The sequence below is a fragment of the Apteryx mantelli genome, chromosome 32 (genome assembly GCF_036417845.1).
Source record: "Apteryx mantelli isolate bAptMan1 chromosome 32, bAptMan1.hap1, whole genome shotgun sequence".
Classification (NCBI taxonomy): domain Eukaryota; kingdom Metazoa; phylum Chordata; class Aves; order Apterygiformes; family Apterygidae; genus Apteryx; species Apteryx mantelli.
The window spans coordinates 1,527,715-1,551,533 of NC_090009.1; the positions used below are offsets into that span (position 1 = coordinate 1,527,715).

A 23,819-nucleotide genomic window follows, 5' to 3' on the forward strand; every position below is an offset into this window, starting at 1 on the left:
AGATGACTCACCCAGAAATCTCAACAGTATTTCTAAAAAGAAAAGTAGAAGGAATGGGAGATTAGCAGGGGACCTGCCTTTGGGAGCACAAGCAACCCTGGAAGGGTCAGGCCCTGCTCTCTGTGTTCTTCCCCCCTTTCCCTTCCCAGACCCAGGGAACGGGCAATGCACAGGCACGCGCAGGCCACTAAGCCCTCTCACTCTTCAAGCTCTCAGGCAATAAGCAAAACCAACAAGCCAGTGTCCATCCCTGGGGGCACAGCTCTAGAAAGCTTTTTGAAGTGGATATGGAGGAAGAAGACTCCCTCATCTCTCTGTACTCTTTCTCTGAAAAGCAAAGGAAAAGGAAGATGCTATGTGCAACAGAACGTCCCATTGCTGAGGGACAACTACAGGAGAAGGCATCCGTGGGGATGGCTGTGCTCCCCTGGTTTTATTTCCACCCCCCCAAACCCAGGGAACAGTTAATGCACAGACACTCCCACAACATGCCCTGGGACTAGCCTACTTCACCCCTCTGCTCCATGGACACACACAACCCCCCACCTCAGGCAGGCCTTCTTGTAACCCAAATCATTTCCTCACACAAGACGCAAAAAGCATTAAGCCAATCTCCATCCCAAGCACACAACACTGTGGAAAGGTTTCAGAAGTGGAAATGTGGAAAAACAACTCACCCAGACCTCTGAACAGTATCTCTAAAAAGAAAAGGAGAAGGAAGAGGAGATTAGCAGGGGACCTGCCTTTGGGAGCACAGGCAACTCTGGAAGGGTCAGGCCCTGCTCTCTGCGTTCTTCCCCCTTTTCCTTCCTGTACCCAGGGAACAGGCAATGAACAGACACACGCAGGCCACTAAGCCCTCGCACTCTTCAAGCTCTCAGGCAATAAGCCAAACCAACAAGCGAGTGTCCATACCAGGCAAACAACTCTACAAAGTTTTTTGAAGTGGATATGGAGGAAGAAGAGTCCCTCATCTCTCTGCAGTCTGTCTCGGAAAGCAAAGGAAAAGGAAGAGACCATGTGCAGCAGAGCTTCCCATCGCTGAGGGACAACCGCAGGAGAAGGCATCACTGCGGATGGCTGTGCTCCCCTGGTTTTATTTCCATCCCCATATGCATCGAACAGCTAATGCACAAACAATTCCAGAACATACCCTGGGACCAGCCTACTGCACCCCAGTGCTCCGTGGGCCCACACAACCCCCTGCCTCAGCCAGGCCTCGTTGTAACCCAAATCATTGCTTCACACAAGACGCAAAAATCATCAAGCCAGTGTTCAGCCCAAGGACACAATAATGTGGAGAGGTTTCAGAAGTGGAAATGCAGAAAGACAACTCACCCAGACCTCTGGACTGTTTGTCTATAAAGAAAAGCAGAAGGAAAAGGAGATTAGCAAGGGACCTGCCTTTGGCAGCACAAGCACCTTTGGAAGGGTCAGGCCCTGCTCTCTGCATTCTTCCTCCCATGTCCTTCCCGTACCCAGGGAACGGGCAATGCACAGACACTGCCACAACATGCCTTGGGACCAGCCGACTGCACCCCTCTGCTCCATGGGCACACACAATCCCCCGCCTCAGCCAGGCCTTGTAACCCAAATCATTGCTTCAGACAACACACAAAAAGCATCAAGCCAGTCTCCATCCCAAGGACACTACACTGTGGAAAGGTTTCAGAAGTGGAAATGGAGAAAGACGACTCACCCAGAACACTGGACAGTTCCACTGCAAAAAAAAGAAGAAGGAAGAGTATATGAGCAAGGGACCTGCCTTTGGCAGCACAAGCACCTTTGGAAGGGGCAGGCCCTGCTCTCTGTGTTCTTTCCCCCTTTTCCTTCCCACACCCGGGGAACGGGCAATGCACAGACACGCGCAGGCCACTAAGCCCTCGCACTCTTCAAGCTCCCAGGATATAAGCAAAACCAACAAGCGAGTGTCCATCCCCGGGGCACAGCTCTAGAAAGCTTTTTGAAGTGGATATGGAGGAAGAAGACTCCCTCATCTCTCTGCACTCTTTCTCTGCAAAGCAAAGCAAAGGGAAGAGGCCATGCACCACAGAGCTTCCCATAGCCGACAGACAACCACAGGAGAAGGCATCCGTGGCGATGGCTGTGCTCCCCTGGTTTTATTTCCCCCCTCCCAGACCCAGCGAACAGCTAATGCACACACCCAGAACATGCCCTGGGACCAGCCTACTGCACCCCTGTGCTCCATGGGCACACACAACCCCCCACCTCAGCCAGGCCTTCTTGTAACCCAAATCATTGCTTCAGACAACACGCAAAAAGCATCAAGCCAGTCTCCATCCCAACAACATTACACTGTGGAAAGGTTTCAGAAGTGGAAATGCAGAAAGATGACTCACCCAGACCTCTGGACAGTTGCTCTAAAAGAAAAAGGAGAAGGAAGAGGAGATTAGTAAGGGACCTGCATTTGGCAGCACAAGCAACTCTGGAAGGGGCAGGCCCTGCTCTCTGGGTTCTTCCCCCCTTTTCCTTTCCGTACCCAGGGAACAGGCAATGCACAGACACTCCCAGAACATGCCCTGGGACCAGCCTACTGCACCCCTGTGCTCCATGGGCACACACAACCCCCCGCCTCAGCCAGGCCTTCTTGTAACCCAAATCATTGCTTCAGACAACACGCAAAAAGCATCAAGCCAGTCTCCATCCCAATGACACTACACTGTGGAAAGGTTTCAGAAGTGGAAATGCAGAAGGACAACTCACCCAGATCTCTGGACTGTTGCACTACAAAGAAAAGGAGAAGGAAGAGGAGATTAGCAGGGGACCTGCCTTTGGGAGCACAAGCAACTCTGGAAGGGTCAGGCCCTGCTCTCTGCGTTCTTCCCCCTTTCCCTTCCCGTACCCAGGGAACGGACAAGGCACAGACGCTTGCAGGCCACTAAGCCCTCGCACTCTTCAAGCTCTCAGGCAATAACCAAAAGCAACAAGCGAGCGTCCATCCCCGGGGGCACAGCTCTAGAAAGCTTTTTGAAGTGGATGTGGAGGAAGAAGACTCCCTCATCTCTCTGCACTCCTTCTCTGCAAAGAAAAGGAAAGGGAAGAGGCCATGCGCCACAGAGATTCCCATTGCCGAGGGACAACTGCAGGAGAAGGTATCGCTGGGGATGGCTGTGCTCCCCTTGTTTTATTTCCCCCCTCCCAGACCCAGGGAACAGCTAATGCACAGACACTCCCACAACATGCCCTGGGACCACCCTACTGCACTCCGGTGCTCAATGGGCACACACAACCCCCCGCCTCAGACAGGCCTTCTTGTAACCCAAATCATTTCCTCACACAACACGCAAAAAGCATCAAGGCAGTCTCCATCCCAACGACACAACACTGTGGAAAGGTTTCAGAAGTGGAAATGCAGGAAGACGTCTCACCCCAACCTCCGGACAATTTCTCTAAAAGAAAAAGGAGAAGGAAGAGGAGATTAGCAGGGAACCTTCCTTTGGCAGTACAAGCAACTCTGGAATGGTCAGGCCCTGCTCTCTGCGTTCTTCCTCCCTTTCTCTTCCCGTACCTGGGGAACGGGCAATGCACAGACACTCGCAGGCCACTAAGCCCTCGCAGTCTTCAAGCTCTCAGGCAATAAACAAAACCAACAAGCCAGTGCCCATCCCGGGCACACAGCTCTAGAAAGCTTTTTGAAGTGGATATGGAGGAAGAAGACTCCCTCATCTCTCTGCACTCTTTCTCGGAAAAGCAAAGGAAAGGGAAGAGGCCATGCGCCACAGAGCTTCCAATCACCGAGGGACAACTGCAGGAGAAGGCATCCGTGGCGATGGCTGTGCTCCCCTGGTTTTATTTCTCTCCCCCCCGCCCATACCCAGGGAACAGTTAATGCACAGACACTGCCACAACATGCCCTGGGACCAGCCTTCTTCACCCCTCTGCTCCATGGGCACACACAACCCCCCACCTCAGCCAGGCCTTCTTGTAACCCAAATCATTGCTTCAGACAACACGCAAAAAGCATCAAGCCAGTCTCCGTCCCAATGACACAACACTGTGGAAAGGTTTCAGAAGTGGAAATGCTGAAAGATGACTCACCCAGACCTCTGGATATTTTCTCTAAAAGAAAAAGGAGAAGAAAGAGGAGATTAGCAAGGGACCTGCGTTTGGCAGCACAAGCACCTTTGGAAGGGTCAGGCCCTGCTCTCTGTGTTCTTTCCCCCTTTTCCTTCCCATACCCAGGGAAGGGGCAATGCACAGACACGCGCAGGCCACTAAGCCCTCGCACTCTTCAAGCTCTCAGGCAATAACCAAAACCAACAAGCCAGTGTCCATCCCTGGGGCACACAGTTCTAGAAAGCTTTTTGAAGTGGATATGGAGGAAGAAGACTCCCTCATCTCTCTGCACTCTTTCTCTGCAAAGCAAAGCAAAGGGAAGAGGCCATGCGCCACAGAGCTTCCCATCGCCGACAGACAACCACAGGAGAAGGCATCCAAGGGGGATGGCTGTGCTCCCCTGGTTTTATTTCCACCCACCCCCCCATACCCAGGGAACAGGTAATGCACAGACCGAGAACATGCTCTGGGCCCAGCCAACTGCACCCTGGTGCTCTATGAGCCCACACAACCCATCACCTCAGTCAGGCCTTCTTGTAACCGAAATCATTGCTTCAGACAAGACACAAAAAGCATCAAGCCAGTGTCCAGTCCAAGGATGCAACACTGTGGAATGGTTTCAGAAGTGGAAATGTGGAAAAACAGCTCACCCAGATCTGTGGACTGTTCCTCTAAAAAGAAACGGAGAAGAAGGAGATGAGCAAGGGACCTGCCTTTGGCAGCACAAGAAACCCTGGAAGGGTCAGGCCTTGCTCTCTGCGTTGTTCCCCCGTTTTCCTTCCCGTACCCAGGGAATGGGCAATGCACAGACACTCGCAGGCCACTAAGCCCTCGCACACTTCAAGCTCTCAGGCAATAACCCAAACCAACAATCCAGTGTCCATCCCTGGGGGCACAGCTCTAGAAAGCTTTTTGAAGTGGATATGGAGGAAGAAGACTCCCTCATCTCTCTGCACTCTGTCTCGGAAAAGCAAAGCAAAAGGAAGAGGCCATGCACCACAGAGCTTCCCATCACCAAGGGACAACTGCAGGAGAAGGCATCGCTGGGGATGGCTGTGCTCCCCTGGTTTTATTTTCCCCCGCCCAGAGCCAGGGAACAGCTAATGCACAAACACTCCCACAACATGCCCTAGGACCAGCCTACTGCACCCCTGTGCTCCATGGGCACACACAACCCCCCGCCTCAGACAGGCCTTCTTGTAACCCAAATCATTGCTTCAGACAACACGCAAAAAGCATCAAGCCAGTCTCCATCCCAAGGACACAACGGTGTGGAAAGGTTTCAGAAGTGGAAATGTGGAAAGACAACTCACCCCGACCTCCGGACGGTTTCCCTAAAAGAAAAAGGAGGAGGAAGAGGAGATTAGCAACGGACCTGCCCTTGGCAGCAGAAGCAACTCTGGAAGGGTCAGGCCCTGCTCTCTGGGATGTTACCCCCTTTTCCTTCCCGTACCCAGGGAACAGGCCATGAACAGACATGCGCAGGCCACTAAGCCCTCGCACTCTTCAAGCTCTCAGGCAATAAACAAAACCAACAAGCCAGTGTCCATCCCGGGCACACAGCTCTAGAAAGCTTTTTGAAGTGGATATGGAGGAAGAAGACTCCCTCATCTCTCTGCAGTCTGTCTCGGAAAAGCAAAGGAAAAGGAAGAAGCCATGCACCACAGAGCTTCCCATCGCCAAGGGACAACTACGGGAGAAGGCATCGCTGGGGATGGCTGTGCTCCCCTGGTTTTATTTCTCTCCCCCCCGCCCATACCCAGGGAACAGTTAATGCACAGACACTCCCACAACATGCCCTGGGACCAGCCTACTGCACCCCTCTGCTCCATGGACACACACAACCCCCCACCTCAGCCAGGCCTTCTTGTAACCCAGATCATTGCTTCACACAAGACGGAAAAAGCATCAAACCAATCTCCACCCCAAGGACACAACACTGTGCAAAGCTGTCAGAAGTGGAAACGTGGAAAAACAACTCACCCAGATCTCTGGACAGTTCCACTACAAAGAAAAGCAGAAGGAAGAGGAGATTAGCAGGGGACCTGCCTTTGGGAGCACAAGCAACTCTTGAAGGGGCAGGCCCTGCTCTCTGCGTTCTTCCCCCTTTTCCTTCCTGTACCCAGGGAACAGGCAATGAACAGACACACGCAGGCCACTAAGCCCTCGCACTCTTCAAGCTCTCAGGCAATAACCAAAACCAGCAAGCCAGCGTCCATCCCCGGGGGCACAGCTCTAGAAAGCTTTTTGAACTGGATGTGGAGGAAGAAGACTCCCTCATCTCTCTGCACTCTTTCTCAGAAAATCAAAGGAAAAGGAAGAGGCCATGCGCCACAGAGATTCCCATCGCCAAGGGACAACTACAGGAGAAGGCATCGCTGGGGATGGCTGTGCTCCCCTCGTTTTATTTCTCTCCCCCCCGCCCATACCCAGGGAACAGCTAATGCACAGACACTCCCACAACATGCCCTGGGACCACCCTACTGCACCCTGGTGCTCCATGGACACACACACCCCCCCGCCTCAGCCAGGCCTTCTTGTAACCCAAATCATTTCCTCACACAAGACACAAAAAGCATCAAGCCAGTCTCCGCCCCAAGGACACTACACTGTGGAAAGCTGTCAGAAGTGGAAATGCAGGAAGAGAACTCACCCAGAAATCTGAGCCGTTCCCCTAGAAAGGAAAAGGAGAAGAAAGAGGAGATGAGCAGGGGACCTGCGTTTGGCAGCACAAGCAACTCTGGAAGGGTCAGGCCCTGCTCTCTGCGTTCTTTCCCCCTTTTCCTTCCCATACCCAGGGAAGGGGCAATGCACAGACACGTGCAGGCCACTAAGCCCTCGCACTCTTCAAGCTCCCAGGATATAAGCAAAACCAACAATCCAGTGTCCATCCCTGGGGCACACCTCTAGAAAGCTTTTTGAAATGGATGTGGAGGAAGAAGACTCCCTCATCTCTCTGCACACTTTCTCTGAAGAGCAAAGGAAAAGGAAGAGGCCATGTGCAACAGAACTTCCCATTGCTGAGGGACAACTGCAGGAGAAGTCATCTGTGGGGATGGCTGTGCTCCCCTGGTTTTATACCTCCCCCCCCCCCATACCCAGGGAACAGGTAATGCACAGACACTCCCAGAACATGCTCTGGGACCACCCTACTGCACTCCGGTGCTCCATGGGCACACACAACCCCCCACCTCAGCCAGGCCTTCTTGTAACCCAAATCACTGCTTCAGACAACACGCAAAAAGCATCAAGCCAGTCTCCATCCCAACGACTCAACACTGTGGAAAAGTTTGAGAAGCGGAAATGCAGAAAAATGACTCACCCATAACACTGGACAGTTCCACTACAAAAAAAAGCAGAAGGAAGAGGAGATCAGCAGGGGACCTGCCTTTGGCAGCACAAGCAACTCTAGAAGGGTCAGGTCCTGCTCTCTGGGATGTTCCCCCCCTTTCCTTCCCGTACCCAGGGAACAGGTAATGCACAGACACTCCCACAACATGCCCTGGGACCAGCCGAGTGCACCCCAGTTCTCCATGGGCACACACAACCCCCCGCCTCAGCCAGGCCTTCTTGGAACCCAAATCATTGCTTCAGACAACACGCAAAAAGCATCAAGCCAGTCTCCGTCCCAATGACACAACAGTGTGGAAAGGTTTCAGAAGTGGAAATGCAGAAAGATGACTCACCCAGACCTCTGGATATTTTCTCTAAAAGAAAAAGGAGAAGGAAGAGGAGATTAGCAAGGGACCTGCGTTTGGGAGCACAAGCACCTTTGGAAGGGTCAGGCCCTGCTCTCTGTGTTCTTCCCCCCTTTTCCTTCCCATACCCAGGGAAGGGGCAATGCACAGACACGCGCAGGCCACTAAGCCCTCGCACTCTTCAAGCTCTCAGGCAATAACCAAAACCAACAAGCCAGTGTCCATCCCTGGGGCACACAGTTCTAGAAAGCTTTTTGAAGTGGATATGGAGGAAGAAGACTCCCTCATCTCTCTGCACTCTTTCTCGGAAAAGCAAAGGAAAGGGAAGAGGCCATGTGCACCAGAGCTTCCCATCTCCGAGGGACAATCGCAGGAGAAGGCATCCAAGGGGGATGGCTGTGCTCCCCTGGTTTTATTCCTCCCCCCCCCCCCCCCCCATACCCAGGGAACAGGTAATGCACAGACACTCCCACAACATGCCCTAGGACCACCCTACTGCACTCCGGTGCTCCATGGGCACACACAACCCCCCACCTCAGCCAGGCTTTGTTGTAACCCAAATCATTGCTTCAGACAACATGCAAAAAGCATCAAGCCAGTCTCCATCCCAACGACACAACACTGTGGAAAGATTTCAGAAGTGGAAATGCAGAAAGATGACTCACCCAGATCTCTGGACTGCTTGTCTACAAAGAAAAGGAGAAGGAAGAGGAGATTAGCAGGGGACCTGCGTTTGGGAGCACAAGCACCTTTGGAAGGGTCAGGCCCTGCTCTCTGCGTTCTTTCCCCCTTTTCCTTCCCATACCCAGGGAACGGGCAATGAACAGACACACGCAGGCCACTAAGCCCTCTCACTCTTCAAGCTCTCAGGCAATAACCAAAACCAAAAAGCAAGTGTCCATCCCCGGGGCACAGCTCTAGAAAGCTTTTTGAAGTGGATATGGAGGAAGAAGACTCCCTCATCTCTCTGCACTCTTTCTCGGAAAAGCCAAGGAAAAGGAAGAGGCCATGTGCAACAGAACTTCCCATCGCTGAGGGACAACTGCAGGAGAAGGCATCCGTGGGGATGACTGTGCTCCCCTGGTTTTATTTCCCCCCTCCCAGACCCAGGGAACAGCTAATGCACAGACACTCCCACAACATGCCCTGGGACCAGCCTACTGCACCCCTGTGCTCCATGGGCACACACAACCCCCCGCCTCAGACAGGCCTTCTTGTAACCCAAATCATTGCTTCAGACAACACGCAAAAAGCATCAAGCCAGTCTCCATCCCAAGCACACAACACTGTGAAAAGGTTTCAGAAGTGGAAATGCAGAAGGACGACTCACCCAGACCTCTGGACAGTTGCTCTAAAAAGAAAAGGAGAAGGAAGAGGAGATTAGCAGGGGACCTGCCTTTGGGAGCACAAGCACCTTTGGAAGGGTCAGGCCCTGCTCTCTGCATTCTTTCCCCGTTTTGCTTCCTGTACCCAGGGAACAGGCAATGCACAGACACTCGCAGGCCACTAAGCCCTCGCATTCTTCAAGCTCTCAGGCAATAACCAAAACCAAAAAGCAAGTGTCCATCCCAAGGACACAACACTGTGGAAAGGTTTCAGAAGTGGAAATGCAGAAAGACAACTCACCCAGACCTCTGGACAGTCGCTCTAAAAAGAAAAGCAGAAGGAAGAGGAGATTAGCAGGGGACCTGCCTTTGGCAGCACAAGCAACTCTGGGAGGGGCAGGCCCTGCTCTCTGGGATGTTCCCCCCTTTTCCTTCCCATACCCAGGGAACGGGCAATGCACAGACACGTGCAGGCCACTAAGCCCTTGCACTCTTCAAGCTCTCCCTACTTATTCCACATCAGCAGCCCACAACTGTGCAGGATCAGACTTAGCCTCTTTCCTTCACAATCAATACATGGAAGCGGAACAAGCCCAGTCACCCTCCTTTCTTGGACAGCTGTATATGAAGATGAATTCAAGTGAGTGTGGTGTATTTGCACGGTTTGTTCATCAATACCAGCATAAGAGCCTCTCACAGCACCCTGCCCACGTGCTTTCCCAGGCTGCACACCAACATACAACATCTCCCCTGCCGTGTCAGCCTGCTGGCAAACTCAGCTGGGGCGCTGCTAGAGCAGCTCTCAGCACAAGGGGGATTTTCCCACAACTCCTGGCCCAAAGCCGTGCTCCCTCTCCTCCCACTTTGTCCCCCTGCCTTCTGCCGGGAGGCCAAGTCGGGTTCTCAGCACACTGAAGGCATGCTGTAAACACAGCCGTGATGCCCGGGGGGAGCTCCCTTTGCACCTTAGCTGAGGTGGGTCAGGGCCTCCACCTCCATCGTGGCCTCACCCCTCTAAACAACATCCCTTTGCAACTAGATGGTTCCTCCCTTGCCCCATTAGGATTTTACCTCTCTTCTTAAACCGATGAACACTGAAGAGAATTAAACCAAGTATGCACACTAACAGAGCCACCAGCATCACTGCCAGAGCCACCTTCCAGGGATGGGCATCATGGAAAAAGGGAGCTAAGAAAGCAGAAGGAAAGGCTCATTTTACACTTCAAGGCCTGAGGAAAATCCCATGTTTCCCAAATGACTAAAAATAAAAAAAGAAGAAAAGAAGAAAAGAAGAAAGAAAACCCGAATCCAGAAAAGTGCAGCTGGGTGCAGCTGTGCTCCAGGGCAGAGGAGGGCTCCAGCTGTTCCCATGGGGTCCCTCTCCACTGAGCTCCTCTCTCTCTCTCTCACCACTCAGCACCACCGCTGGCATTCATCTCCCCTCCACACAGCTCCTAAGGGGACGTTCTCCCCCCACTCCCCAACTGACACTGCAGGGAACTCACCTGATATGTGCAGAGATGACTCCTTCTCTTGGCCAAGGCGGCTGTTCCTCACCACACACGACAAGTCCCCGTCTGCCTCCCCCGTCACACTCAGGCTGTGTTCTATTTCAAACAGGCCCCTCTCATCGTGGGAATGTCTCTGAGACACCGAGGGGAGACGTTGCCCCCAAGGATCCTTCCACAGCACCTCAGGCTCTGGGAACCAGCCGGACGATCGACACACCACCTGGATCCCTCCACCCTGGTAACCCTCCAGCGAGACGAGCAGGGAAGAGCCTATGGCTGGGGTGAAAAGGAGGTATCCTGGGTTGAGGACCGAGAGCATCCAGGTCAAAGGGGAAGTACTTTCCTATGCTCTGTGTAGACACCATTCACATCCCCGTCCAGCCAAGTCCTGAAGGGGCTGCGGGACCAGGCATTCATGCACCCAGGGCACTACGCACACAAGAACCACCCGCCATTGCGTCAGCACCTTCAGGTCCCTGCACAAAGTGCCAACAGCCCTAAATGTCCTGTCATCCTCCACAGCAGAGGAAGACCGGGCTCATGAGCTGTCAACGTCCCAAGGCCCTGTCTGAGCACCCACACGTGCTTAGTTAACCCTGGACATTTCCTGGCAATGAGTCAGGTCTCCTATTGCACAAAAAGCAAACCCAAAACCAAGATCCCAGCTAGCTGGACCTGGAAAGAGCTCTCCTCCCATCTCCAGCCATGAAATGTAGTTCAATCCTCTGTGCAGGTCACAGGTCAGGCTCTGTGCCAAAGCAGCTGCTCAGCAGCCTGTCTCAAGCTTCAGCCTGTGTCTAGTGCCTCAGAACACCACAAAAAAGACACCCGGAGACACAGCAGATTCCAGCAATACAATCCCATCCACGCAACCCCCCACCCAGGCCACCAAGGACCCTGCTCATGCAAGACGTGCTCCCTCCTGGGCATGGGTTCAGATGCTGAAGGGAAGAGCCCTCTTGGCCTCCTCCTGGTTCAAAGGCTCTTCTCTTTCAGCCATAGAGCACTGACTCCCTGGATGCATGAGCAATTTCCCCATCCCCTGGGGGAGCATTTTCCTACCCTTTTGAGTAAGCTGTACTTAGTGGCCTTGTCCAAAACTACCAGCATGGAAATGCAGCTAAGGTGGAAATGGCAGCTGAGCCAGCAACACACCTGCCACTTCCAGTTCCACTGTAGCTTCTGCATAACCAGCAGCACCTTCAACAGTGCAGACGTACGTTCCATCATCGGAGGGTCTGACACTGACAATTTGCAAGTCCAGGGTTCCTCTGCTGAGGCCATCGTGAGACAACTCTGTCCTCCCTTGATATTCTCTCATCTGTTCCACATACAGGTCCTTTCCATCCCGATACTGATGCACTGTTTCAGCGGTGCGGTGCCGGATCCACCCGACAGCCATGCTCTGTGCATTCAAGCTGGGGGAGAGATGACAGGGCAGCACAATGCTCTGCCCCACGGTGGCGGTGACAGGGTGGCCTGGTCCCACCACCTTCAGCTGGGCTGTGAAATGGAGAAGGACACAGAGGAAAAGCAGACAGACACTGAGCCTTTGCATATGTGACTTGAATGATCTGCATGAAAGGGGGATGAGTTTTGTGTGAGTGGTTGGGTGCGGGCATTGTAGCATCAGAAGGGAAAAGCAAAGACACTAGAGAAACTCAGGGGGGGAGTAGGAGGACGTGAAGGAGAATGAGATTTCCTGGAAAGATCCCCCCACCCCCTCTGGAGTTGGGATCAGCCTGTAAAGGGCTCTCCTCCTTCTGCTGATCATGTCAGCCCTGCAGCACTTGACACGGGCCACGACATTCCTACCTGATCCCAGATGGAGAACATGGAGAGTCACAAGATAACACAGGACGCCCCGCACATGGTTGGTGAGGCTGGAGCAGCCAGAGCCCAAGAGAAACTGCATCTCCCCTGAGGCTCTACCTGGAGAAGACAGAGGGGAAAGGAAAAATGAGGGGAACGGAGGGGCAGCTGGGGCCAAGGGGCAGCACTTCTCCAGGACACAGACTCCAGAAATCCCACCAAATTCCCACTATGAATATGCAGCCAACCCAAACTCCTCACTTCACAAAGTGGGAACAGGCAGCCAAGCGGGCGAGTCAGGCTGAGCAGGGAGCAAGATGAGGCTTGGATGGAGGGAAGGGGCCAATGTCATGGCTTGCATTTCTGCCTGGGAAGGAGAGTAGCAGAGCCCAGAGCTGCAGTCATGGACTGGGAGCCTCCCTGCAACAGTCTCACACAGGTGGTGTCACAGGAGACAGCAACACGGGAGCTGCTTGGGAAGAGGAAGGTGCCCGGGCTGCCCAGGGCCTCGCAGAGCCCACCATGCCCTCCGGGCCACCACTTGGCTCACCCCTCCCCACAGCCCAAGCTCTCGCTGGCCCTGCCTCCTCCACATGCTCTGCTTGCTCCCTTACTCTCACACTTCCTTCCACATTCTCTCTCCCTTCCTTGTTGGGACCCCAGCACAACGCCCACCCCACACACCCCACTCCGTTCCCCCAGCAGAAACAGCAGCGTGGGCAGGGCCATTGCAACTCCTGACCAAGGAGGAAACAGTTGTTCAAGGTCAACACGGAACTGCACCCGGCTACCTGGCAAGATCCTCGGCTGCAGGCGAGCTCTGCAGCCCCACACACTGCCCCACACTCCCTCACCAGCCTCCCCCGGAGGCAGGGGGATGCCACAGGACTGAGCCAGCACTCAGTCCTGCTCCCTGACACCAAAACAGACCCAACCCTGCACAAGACTCTGTCCTGCAAGCCAGGACACACCACCAGGCTCTTCCCAATGGGGACAGAGTGCACCCCAGGATCCCTCCATCCACCTGCTTTGAGCAAGCTGGGCATGCAGGAGCTGGGGGTGCTGCAGACAGAAAAGGAGAGATTTGCTTTTAGAAGGGAGCTTTCCAGAAAGAGAAGTCACTCACCAGACGTGTCTGAGCTGCACAAGGTTCCAGGGTGCACCCAGCCACTCCAACCTTTGCCCCCTTGGACGCACCCTCCGATGGATTTTCCCCAGGAGGCAATGGGGCAGACTCTCCAGATGCTGCAGGGCTGGGCTGCTTGCTTTGCACGTAGCCCCGAGACTCCAGCAAGCATAAGGAACTGGTGTCTGGCAGAGGGATCCCAGTGCAGTTCAGTTGCCTTCCACCCCCACCACTGACCCAAAGCCTTCCCTGCAGCACGCATGGAAGCAGAGAGCCCAGGGGCATGGGGGACTGAGCGGGCAGTGAGACACGGCCTGGGGAGAGGGCAATCAAGAGGGCCACATGCCGGTGGCATTTCCTCCTGGGGGGACAGCAGTGGCCAGAGAGGCTGGCCCTGCTGGAGCAGTCTCACCAAGGTGGCATCACAGGGGACGGCAGCATGGGAGGCCCCAGCCCTTCCTTCCCACCATGCACACACACAGCAATGGCAGGGTGTGCAGGGCAGCTGCTGCTTCAGATGGAGGAGGAATGGATGGTCCAAGGGCAGGTGGGGGCCACAAGGAGCTCTCGGGTGAGATCCCTGGGCGAGGTGATCCCTGCAGCCCCGGACACTGCAACACTCTCAGCTCCTGGTGTCAACGCCAGGAGGAAGGCAGAGAGCAGAGCCACAGCCTGGGCAAGGCTCAGTCCTGTACTCTAGGACACACAGACGGGGTCTACAGCCAGGATAAACCATTCCTCTGGATCTTTCTGTCACCCTGCTGTCTGCAAAGTCAATCTAGGGCATGAAGCAAGTCCATGGGGAGGAGGCAGGGCCAGGGAAACCTGGGAAGCCAGCCCACAGGTCACAGTCCAGATCAGCAGGGTACAGGCACAGGCACATGCACAGCTGGGACCAAGCTGCAGAGCAGAGCAGTGCTCCTCCAACACAGCTGGGAAGGGGCTGGGAGCCCACAGCTGAGCTTCAATAGAGCCCAGGGCCATGGGCAGGGTATGAGTGGGGGTGCCAGGTGGAGCTGCTCAGGGCCATTAATGCCTATTAGTGTCCTTGGGGTGCTGACACAGGGGAGAGGGAAAGACTTCCTGTTAAAGGGGGGGGGGGGGTACGCAGAAAGATGAGTCACTGGTGCCAGAGAGCTACAGCTCCACACATTTATTGTGTTTCTCTATAAAGCTGATCTTTAGCATTTTCTAACTAGTTTTTCATTTTATGGTGTGCAAATTTTCCAGTTCAACATCCTTTTAAAAAGTTTTCAAACTTCATTCCGATCTGAATCAATAGCACGCTCAGCCTTAGCCGTTACAAGCATTTCCGGAAGTCAGCCCCTGCCTGAGAGAGAAAAAGCTGAAGAAAGATGCGTTGTGAGAGAGCAGAAGCCACAGCAGCTCTGTGCAACCAGAACAGCCCCAACATAATGTGTGGGAAAATGCTGAAGGGCCCATGGGTTGCACCAGAGGACTTCGGGCATGCATACCTGCTCTCCAGAGTACACCCAGGAACTTCCCTGCCGCACTGAGGGTCCCTCTACACTCAAACAACGCCCACTTCAGCACCCTCGCTGGGCCCCAGACCAGCCATATGATCCCCTTAGCTCCCTTCGGTTGTCCGTGCTTTTCCTCCCTCACAACACAGCTCTTCCTCAGAGCAGGAGTCAGCTCACAGAGCAGGTCCAGGGAGCAAGACGAGCTCTGGAGTAAAAGACCCACTCCTGGATGCTGCACACGTAAGACGGAGTGGTTACACTACAGCATTAGGCTTTGGAGGAGTACAAAGCAGGCACCAGTGCTGCTGTCTGTTCCTTGGATCTCAAAAGGAGGAAGTGTTGCTTCCATCAAATACCTTTTGGCTCCAGATGGCCAGCTGGCCCCTTACTTGAGCTGTTCTTCCAGACCACGAAGCCAGCAGCCACCATGATGGCAGTGAGGACAGCAGCCAGCACCACAGGGATGAGGAGGAGCAGGGTGTTCTTCGGCTCTGGAACAGAGCGGAGCCGTCAGCCATGCTGGCCAGGAGCCGACCCCGTTGCCAGCCAGGCCCTGTCCGCTCCCAGGGCTCAGGACCCCGGCTCTGCGGGGCCGCCGCAGGACCTCCAGCCTGCATGAGCTCCTCGCTCAGGGCCCGTGACACCCTTGCCCAGCCCGGGATGCCACACGGACCCTTCCAGTCCTCATCTTGCCCCCTCTCCACGCAGGCACTTTTCCCAAGATGGCCACATGCTACCACAGCCCCCGCCTTAGTCGGGAGAGGACCAGGCCCTGCCTCAGGCGTGCAGGGCCAGGCCAGGGCTCTTGTCCACTGTATCAGATGGCCTTGCCTCTCCCTCCCCACGTCCCCACTCCTCAGCTCCCTTATGCCAGGAGAAGAGCTCCTAAATATCCCCTCATCAGTTCTGCACTTTCCCACAATCCTCTTAAAAGATCCCAGAGTAAGTTTGGCACAATCCCCCCAACTTTCCTTGGCGCTGTATTCCGTAGCAAGGAAAGCCTCCCTCACCAGGGGAGTGTGGCCAAGCGGACTAAGGTGCTGGATTAAGGCTCCAGTCTCTTTGGAGGCATGAGTTCAAATCCCACTGCTGCCAGGTCCCTTTTAGGCCCTTTGAGAGGCAGTTGGAGGGGATGGAGTCACTTCTTCTCTCTGTGCAGTGCTGGTCGATGCCACATCTGGAGTACAGGGCGAGGAGACCACATCTGGAGTAGAGGCTGCCTGTGTCCAGCTCTGGGCTGCCCAGCACACAAACCACAGACAGACTAGACTGGAGCAGTGAATGCAGGGATGGAGTGGAGAAAGAGCCAGACTCTTCCTCTTCCCAGTGGCATGCAGTGCAAGGCTACGCCTCTCCCAAGGGGCAGAAGCTGAAATCCAGGGGATTCCTCAGGAGGAGGAGAAACAAATTTTGCCCAGCACAGAGGAGACTGTCCAAGCTGTGCCCATCACTGTCCTTGACAGGACCTCAGGGCTGACCTGGGACGGGGCAGATGGTCAGGGGAATTGTCTTCTGCCCCCCTTTATTGATGGCAAGGTTGAAATAAGGGCGCAGTGGCTCCGAGAAGCTGCTGATGAAAGTGAAGAGGTGGGACCTGTCAGTGAGGTTGTAAAATGAGACCTCACCTGCCTCAGAGTTGAGGAAAATTCCCACCACTTGGGTGCTGTGGTCACAAGCAGAGTGGTTGAGGGGGAAGGGCCATGGGAAGACCAGGAGGCAGAGTCCCAGCGTGGACACACGCTCCTGCATTCCATGCCCGGCCTTGGGAGGTCCGTGCCTGTCTCCAGGAGATCCCTGCAGACAGTCCAGGGCTCCCTCTCGCAGGCACACAGAGTCCCAGTGTCACAGCCAGGAGGTTTTGGCCCTGAGGGACGATTAAGTGGTGTCCCAGCAGAATTTGAACTTGCAAGAAGAAATGCACTGCGTCCTCAAGATGTGAACTGCAGCTTGGGCTTGTTCCAACTACACACAGAATCAGTTATGTATGACACTTCAAGAAGCAAAGGAGAAAAAATGGAACACAACCTCAGTCATTGTAAACTGTGACTAAGGTTTTTTGCCAGCACTTCTCCATCCCCTTTTCACCCTTCCCAAATCTTGCATGGTCCATGTCTCACCACAAGCAAATCAGCAAGGCACTTTCTAAACTTCCTTCTGGGAAAAAAGCCTCTAAAATCAAAGGCAGCGAAATAATGAAAGAACAGAGAGTGCTTCTGAAGGGAAGTCTTCTTTGAAGGTCAGCTTGAGCTGGAAATCTGGACCTCACTAGGATGACTTTTATTCTTGCAAATGCTTATTTTGTAAATGCTGGTTTCCACATATTTACTTTCCCAGTCCCACTGGGTTCACTGCTATTATTGGAAACAGAGGAACACAGAGTATCCAGGCTCGGTTGGATGGTAGATGCAGGGTATCTACTGCAAAGAAACAGTTGATACTTTTCCAAGCATCCCAAAGGAACACAAAATCAAGATGTAAGCTGCTTCCTACCCACCAACGCCAGGAGGAAAAAAATCTCTTTGACTAGGACAAGTCTTCTGCCTTCAAGCCTAGATCAGGTTGCTCAGTTCTGTGTCCCATGCAGATCTAAATATCTCCAAAGACGGAGATCTCCCATGCCTTTGTCCCCATATTTGACCTCCAGCCCCACCAGCTTGGTGGCCACCGCTGGGCTCACTCCAGCCTGTCCCTGTCTACCCATCAACCTCTTATGGGCAGACAACTCATGTAATGAATATTTGATCATTAGAAGATGAAGTGAGAAAGACCGGGCAGAACCGGGCAGTGAGAGAGCAAGGGGCTAGTCTGCTAGTTGGCTACTTAAAGAAGTAATACTTATACTGATAGCGTGGCTATAAGGAGATGTTATCAACATCTAAGAATTAAGTAGAATGTTAAAGATGATGGAGAACTGTTTGCTCTGTCACCTGCCCTCGTTAGGGACCTCACAGCGCTGGTGGCGACATGTCCCCTGCTGTCTCCACTGTCCCTTCCCTGAGCAGGAGGGGCCCATACCCAACCCAGACCAGTGCAGGGAGGCCTGTACCCACTCCCAAAGGTGCCGGAGGGTCTGTATCCAGCCCCAAAGGTGCAGGGGGACCCGGAGCCACCCCAGGGGAGGTGCACAGGACGCACCCGTACCCACCTCCAGAGGTGCCGGCGGGTCCATCTCCAGCCCGGGCCACTGCAGGGGGATCCACATCCAGCCCGGGGCCACTGCAGGGGGATCCGGACCCCCCCCGAAAGCTCCGGCCCCGCCCCGCGCAGCCCCGGGTACCCTGACGGTTACCGGCGCTGCCGCATCCCAGCCGGATCTCCCAGCCCCGGGGCTGCTCGGGCTCTGCTTTGTTCTCGCCTCCGGCAGCCCCAGACCCTTCCTGTCCATTGCCCGCCCCTTCCCGTGCCCCCCCCCGCACGGCTTGGCCCGCAGCCCACACCCGGCGCCGGCCCCGGTGGGTGCGCGCAGCCCCAGAGCCTGGCGGCAGTGGCAGCACCCGTCGAGGGAAACTGCCTCCGGCTCCCAAATCTTCTTCACTCCAGTTGCAAAACTCTTTCACAACAAGGAAAAATTCCATGACAAAGAAAAGCACCTGGGAGCCCCCACTGCCTCGCCTTCACGTTCGTGTGCAAACCTTTATTGACCACAGTTCTGCTGAACAGCAGCTTGGCAGGACAGAGCGCGAGAGAAAGAAGAGCCCAGGCACCCTCCCCCCATTCAGCTCCAAGCACATGTCAAGGAAACCCAGGCACCTGGGGGACTCCGGGCACCTCGTGCCAGCAGAGTCCATTGAACTGCCGGTGCAAGGCCAGTGTGACAGAGGGGAGAGGAAGGTGGAGAGCTGGGGCAGAGCCTCTGCTCCTTCCTGGGCTCACGTGCATGGCCCCAAGAGGTGCCAGTGGGCAAGAGCAGGGTTTGTGCCCCAGCAAAGGCAGCACAGTGCAGGGGAGAGGCCAGGACAACTGGGCGATTCAGGCAGGGCCTCTCACCCTCCTCAGAGCCTCCCAAACCTCCTTCCCTTCTCCAGGACGAGGAATGGAGCCCCAAAGAGCCCCGTCCCCCTCAGCCACTGCCTGCTCCCTGGGTTTGGGCAGAGCTGAGCTGACCATCTGCTGCTGCAGGAGCAAGGAGGGGAGCAGAAGGAGCATCTGGAGAAGGACAGGAGGCCTCCGAGGCTGGAGATGAGGTGGGCTGAGGTGCGTGTGTGGGAGGGGTGCTGTTGCTGGGGCCCAGCCACACTGCTCCTTTTTCCACACAAAACCAATGGTGGATCCTCCTCTTTCCCGTCACTTCCCCCTATCCTTCTTCCTTTGTTTCCTGGCCTTGGCCCAAACTCTTACTCTTCCTCGACCCCTACATTTCACATGCAAGTTTTTTGCTTTGTTTTTTTGCCACCACCAGTAGATTAGCTTCTTGTTCTTTTGATTGCTTCCTTTCTTTTACTTGCTCAGCTTTCTGTTTTTCTTCTCATCACAGAATCACAGAATCACAGAATGGTTGAGGTTGGAAGGGACTTCTGACCATCATCTAGTCCAACCCCCCTGCTCAAGCAGGGTCACCTAGAACATGTTGCACAGGATCTCGTCCAGGTGGCTTTTGAATATCTCCAGAGAAGGAGACTCCACAACCTCTCTGGGCAACCTCTTCCGGTGCTCTATCACCCTCACAGGGAAGAACTTTTTCCTCATGTTCACATGGGACTGTCTGTGTTTCAGTTTGTGCCCGTTGCCTCGCGTCCTGTCATTGGGCACCACTGAAAAGAGTCTGCCTCCATCCTCTTGACACCCTCCCTTCAGATACTTGTACACATTAAGAAGATGCCCCCTTTCAGTCTTCTCTTCTCCATGCTCAACAGGCCCAGCTCTCGCAGCCTTTCCCCATAGGAGAGATGCTCCGGTCCCCTAATCATCTTTGTAGCCCTTCGCTGGACTTGCTCCAGTCGTGCCATGTCTCCCTTGTGCTGGGGAGCCCAGAACTGGACGCAGCACTGCAGCTGTGGCCTCAGCAGGGCTGAGGAGAGGAGGAGCATCCCCTCCCTCCACCTGCTGGCAACACTCTGCCTAATGCAGCCCAGCATCCCATTGGCCTTCTTGGCCACAAGGGCACATTGCTGCCTCATGCTTAACTTGGTGTCCACCAGCACTCCCAGGTCCTTCTCCACACAGCTGCTTTCCAGCAGATCAACCCCCAACCCCTGCCTGTCCTGCTGCATGGCCTTATTACTCCCTAGCTGCAGCAGCCTGCACTTGCCTTTGTTGAACTTCAGGAGGTTCCTCTGCGCCCACCTCTCCAGCCTGTCCAGGGTTCTCTGAATGGCAGCACAACCTTCTGGGGTCTCAGCCACTCCTCCCAGTTTGCGATCAGCAGCAAACTTGCTGAGGGTGCCCTCTGTGCCTTCATCCAGGTCATTGAGGAAGAAGTTGAACAAGACTGCGCCCAGTCCTGACCCCTGGGGGACACCGCTAGCTACAGGCCTCCAACTAGACTCTGCGCCGCTGAGCATAACCCTCGGAGCTCTGCCATTCAGCCAGGTCTCAAGCCACCTCACTGTCCACTCATCTAACCCACTCTTCCTCAGCTTGTCTATGAGGATGTTATGGAAGACAGTGTCAAAAGCCTTGCTGAAGTCAAGGCAGACAACAGCCACTGCTCTCCCCTCATCTACCCAGCCAGTCATTCCATCATAGAAGGCTATCAGATTGGTTAGGCATGATTTCCCCTTCGTGAAGCCATGCTGACTACTGCTGATCACCTTCTTTTCCTCCACATGCTTGGAGATGGCCTCCAGGATGAGCTGCTACATCACCTTTGCAGGGATGCAGGTGAGGCTGACTGGCCTGTAGTTCCCTGGGTCCTCCTTCTGGATGGGTGTGGGCTGATTTGCTGCAGGCAGGGGTATTACGTGAGGAGATAAATGGTCTTTCTACTGCTGACTTATTCAAGTGGTGGCGGTGGTTACATGCTGATCAGCAATAATGAACACAGCCTGCCGCCCACCCCCCCCCCACACTCCAGCCACAGCGTGGAAACTGCCAGCCAAGAGACAACGAGGGGGAGACAGGACCCCCACAATACGAGCATCAGTTGCAGCTTACCATCGGGGGGACTGATGTCCTTATGTACCCCTGCGAATTCACTGGTGCTCTGGAGGAGAAATTGCTGTGCTCACTTTAGTAGATACTGGAGCAGAAGCTCCTGTCCTACATAGCACGGTAGCTCCGGGGAAGGCCACTACCCGTATACGTGGGTTAGAAGGATCAGCCACCCCAGCGATACAGGCTGTAGTTACGTTAGCAATTGGCAAAAAAAAATCATTTTCTGCCACAGTTTTATTAGCACCGATTCACGAGTACATCTTGGGGATCGACGTGCTACTGGGCAGAGATATTCAGAGCCTGCAAGGATTGTTCTCCTCTGGAAAAAGTCCTGCATTACCACAGTTGCGATCCATTACTTTGATTAGAGGGTATCCCAAATGGGACCCAGTGGATTTACTGGTTCCCCCCACTGTGGTGCAAGTGAAGCAATATAGAATTCCTGGTGGCGAAAAGAGATTCAGGAAACTATAGATGCTTTGTTGCATACTCAAATAATACGCCCTGCCCTGTCAGCTTTCGATAGTCCTATTTGGCCTGTTCGGAAGCCTGATGGCTCATGGCGTATGACTGTGGATTACAGGGAGCTAAATAAAATTGCCCCACCATTAGCAGCTGTGGTACCTGACATGGTAACTCTGCTGGAAGGCATAGGGAAACATCTGCAGGAATGGAAAGCTGTCACTGATTTGGCGAATGCATTCTTCTCCGTTGCTATCTCTCTGCAATCGCAAGATCAGTTCGTGTTTACATGGGATGATAAGCAATATATGTTTCAAGTCCTTCCTCAGGGCTATAAATGTAGCCCCCCATTTGCCACCAGATGATCTCAGCTGATCTCCCTCCCCTCCTTCCAGAGTGTACCATCCATCATTATATCGATGATATTTTGATAATGGGACCTTCTGAAGAGCAAGTAGGTGAGCAGTTATCATTGCTGGTACAGACCCTACGGGAGCGGGGGTGGGCTGTAACCCCTAAGAAGGTCCAGGGGCCGGACATCAGCGTGCAATTCTTAGGGATAGTCTGGAGGGGGCAGACGAAAGCTATCCCTGAGAAAGTGCACAATACTATTCAACAGCACCCTGTTCCCACTGCTGTGAGACAACTACAAGCTTTTTGGGGCCTTCCGGGCTTCTGGCAGACCTTTATACCCCACTTAGCATATTGAATGCGGCCGCTACAGCATTTGACCAAAAAAAGTAGCCAGTGGCAATGGACTAAAGAACAGCAGCAAGCCTTCGACCTGTGCAAGGAGGCGGTGGTCCAACATTGTGAACTATTCACCCCGTCTGAGGAACAACCTTTCCAGGTGGAGGTAACGGTCATGGGGGATACGGTGTCTTGGGGGCTGTGGCAGCAATGTGCCCATGCAAGGCGGGAACCTATAGGTTTCTGGTCCCGTTCCCTGCAAGGGGCCACAGCAAATTATACACCTCTGGAAAAACAGCTTCTGGCTGTGGTGTGGCCTTTGCAGGATAGCGAACGAGTTATGGGAGGTGACCCGGTGACTGTACATACCCCCCTCTCCATTCAAGCATGGGTGATGCATGATACCGTCAGGGCCCACCTGGGTACCAACATGGGCCGCCACACAGTGGAAGATACATGATAAGGAACTTTCGGGGAGCCCCTTGTGGGAAAGGATTTGGGACACTGTGCAAGCTAAACCTGTGTCTGTGCGACATGTTGATGCCCATCAGAAGCAGGAGACCCTCGAAACTCAGCATAATACAGCAGTCGACCAGATGGCAACTCCCTCAGAGTTAAAGCAAGCTTGGCAAGTGCATGAACGATCAGGGCATCGTGGCCCCATAACAACTTAGGTTTGGGATCTATCACCAGGCCATCCCATGTTAGTGCTACGCTGGTATAAGACAGCCCATGCCAACTGTCCCGTTTGTATGAAGCTAACAAAAGTGCCTTTCACCAGCACATATGGTCACATCAAGCGGGGCAAACAACCCTTTGCAACCCTGCAAGTAGATTATGTCGGCCCGTTACCCCCCTCACAGGGATGAAAGTAAATATTGACTACTGCAGACACTTACCCAGGCCTTATGTATGCATATCCTACCTCCCATGCGAATCTATCCTCTAGTGTATGGGGCTTAGAGCAACTCATGTATACTTACGGTATACCAAAAGAAATACGGAGTGACCAAGGTACCCACTTTGCAGGCCATGTAGTACAAGAATGGGCAAAGGACTTGGGGATCACCTGGCTCTTGCATGTACCGTACCACCCTCCAGCTAGTGGATTAATAGAGAGAATGAATGGCCTGCTAAAAGAACAAATCCAAACACTTAGCACCACGCAAACGTCAGGGGGGTGGGTGAGCATGCTCCCACAAGTGCTGTTTATGCTTAACAACAGGCATGTTGGAATGCTTACTCCCTATGAGCGAGTAGAAGCCAAACCGACTCTAGCAACCCCTGCTCGGATATCCGTAATGGAAGGGGGATCGTGCCCCGCATACTTGCCTCCGGGGAGGTAGGATTCTATACATCTGAGCAACGTATGATTACTGAACAAAGAGTTATAAGCTTACACTTAAGCCTTGACTGCCCTTCACAGTGCATGTAGTTGTTTACACCTTTGAAACCTGTTCAAATAGCCCCACTGTCATTGACCTCTTCTCCAGATTTATCTTTCCAGGTATCCGTATCCATGCTAGCAAATGTCTCACAGG

The 23,819-nt window shown here is 54.0% G+C and overlaps 1 protein-coding gene and 1 long non-coding RNA gene across 36 annotated transcripts in view; both read right to left on the reverse strand.

Annotated features, from left to right (window-relative positions):
- LOC136994709 (butyrophilin subfamily 1 member A1-like) overlaps positions 1 to 23,819 on the reverse strand; it is a 77,113-nt gene that overhangs the window by 4,306 nt on the left and 48,988 nt on the right. For 30 of the 35 annotated variants that reach the window (XM_067313678.1, XM_067313687.1, XM_067313679.1 and 27 more), the window contains 16 exons: positions 9,106 to 9,126; positions 8,441 to 8,461; positions 7,764 to 7,784; positions 7,400 to 7,420; positions 6,731 to 6,751; positions 6,061 to 6,081; positions 5,391 to 5,411; positions 4,728 to 4,748; positions 4,060 to 4,080; positions 3,390 to 3,410; positions 2,725 to 2,745; positions 2,361 to 2,381; positions 1,700 to 1,720; positions 1,339 to 1,359; positions 678 to 698; positions 12 to 32 (listed from right to left, as the gene is read on the reverse strand). In XM_067313678.1, the coding sequence (XP_067169779.1) occupies positions 12 to 32; positions 678 to 698; positions 1,339 to 1,359; positions 1,700 to 1,720; positions 2,361 to 2,381; positions 2,725 to 2,745; positions 3,390 to 3,410; positions 4,060 to 4,080; positions 4,728 to 4,748; positions 5,391 to 5,411; positions 6,061 to 6,081; positions 6,731 to 6,751; positions 7,400 to 7,420; positions 7,764 to 7,784; positions 8,441 to 8,461; positions 9,106 to 9,126 (336 nt within the window). Of the gene's footprint in view, positions 1 to 11; positions 33 to 677; positions 699 to 1,338; positions 1,360 to 1,699; positions 1,721 to 2,360; positions 2,382 to 2,724; positions 2,746 to 3,297; positions 3,411 to 4,059; positions 4,081 to 4,727; positions 4,749 to 5,390; positions 5,412 to 6,060; positions 6,082 to 6,730; positions 6,752 to 7,399; positions 7,421 to 7,763; positions 7,785 to 8,440; positions 8,462 to 9,105; positions 9,127 to 23,819 lie in introns of all 35 variants that reach the window. The other 5 variants (XR_010886653.1, XM_067313699.1, XM_067313705.1 and 2 more) reach the window with 5 other exon arrangements.
- LOC106489075 (uncharacterized) lies at positions 14,688 to 15,523 on the reverse strand. The gene is made up of 2 exons (XR_001293335.2): positions 15,390 to 15,523; positions 14,688 to 14,879 (listed from the first exon to the last, which is right to left on the reverse strand). It is a non-coding gene; the product is annotated as an uncharacterized lncRNA (long non-coding RNA).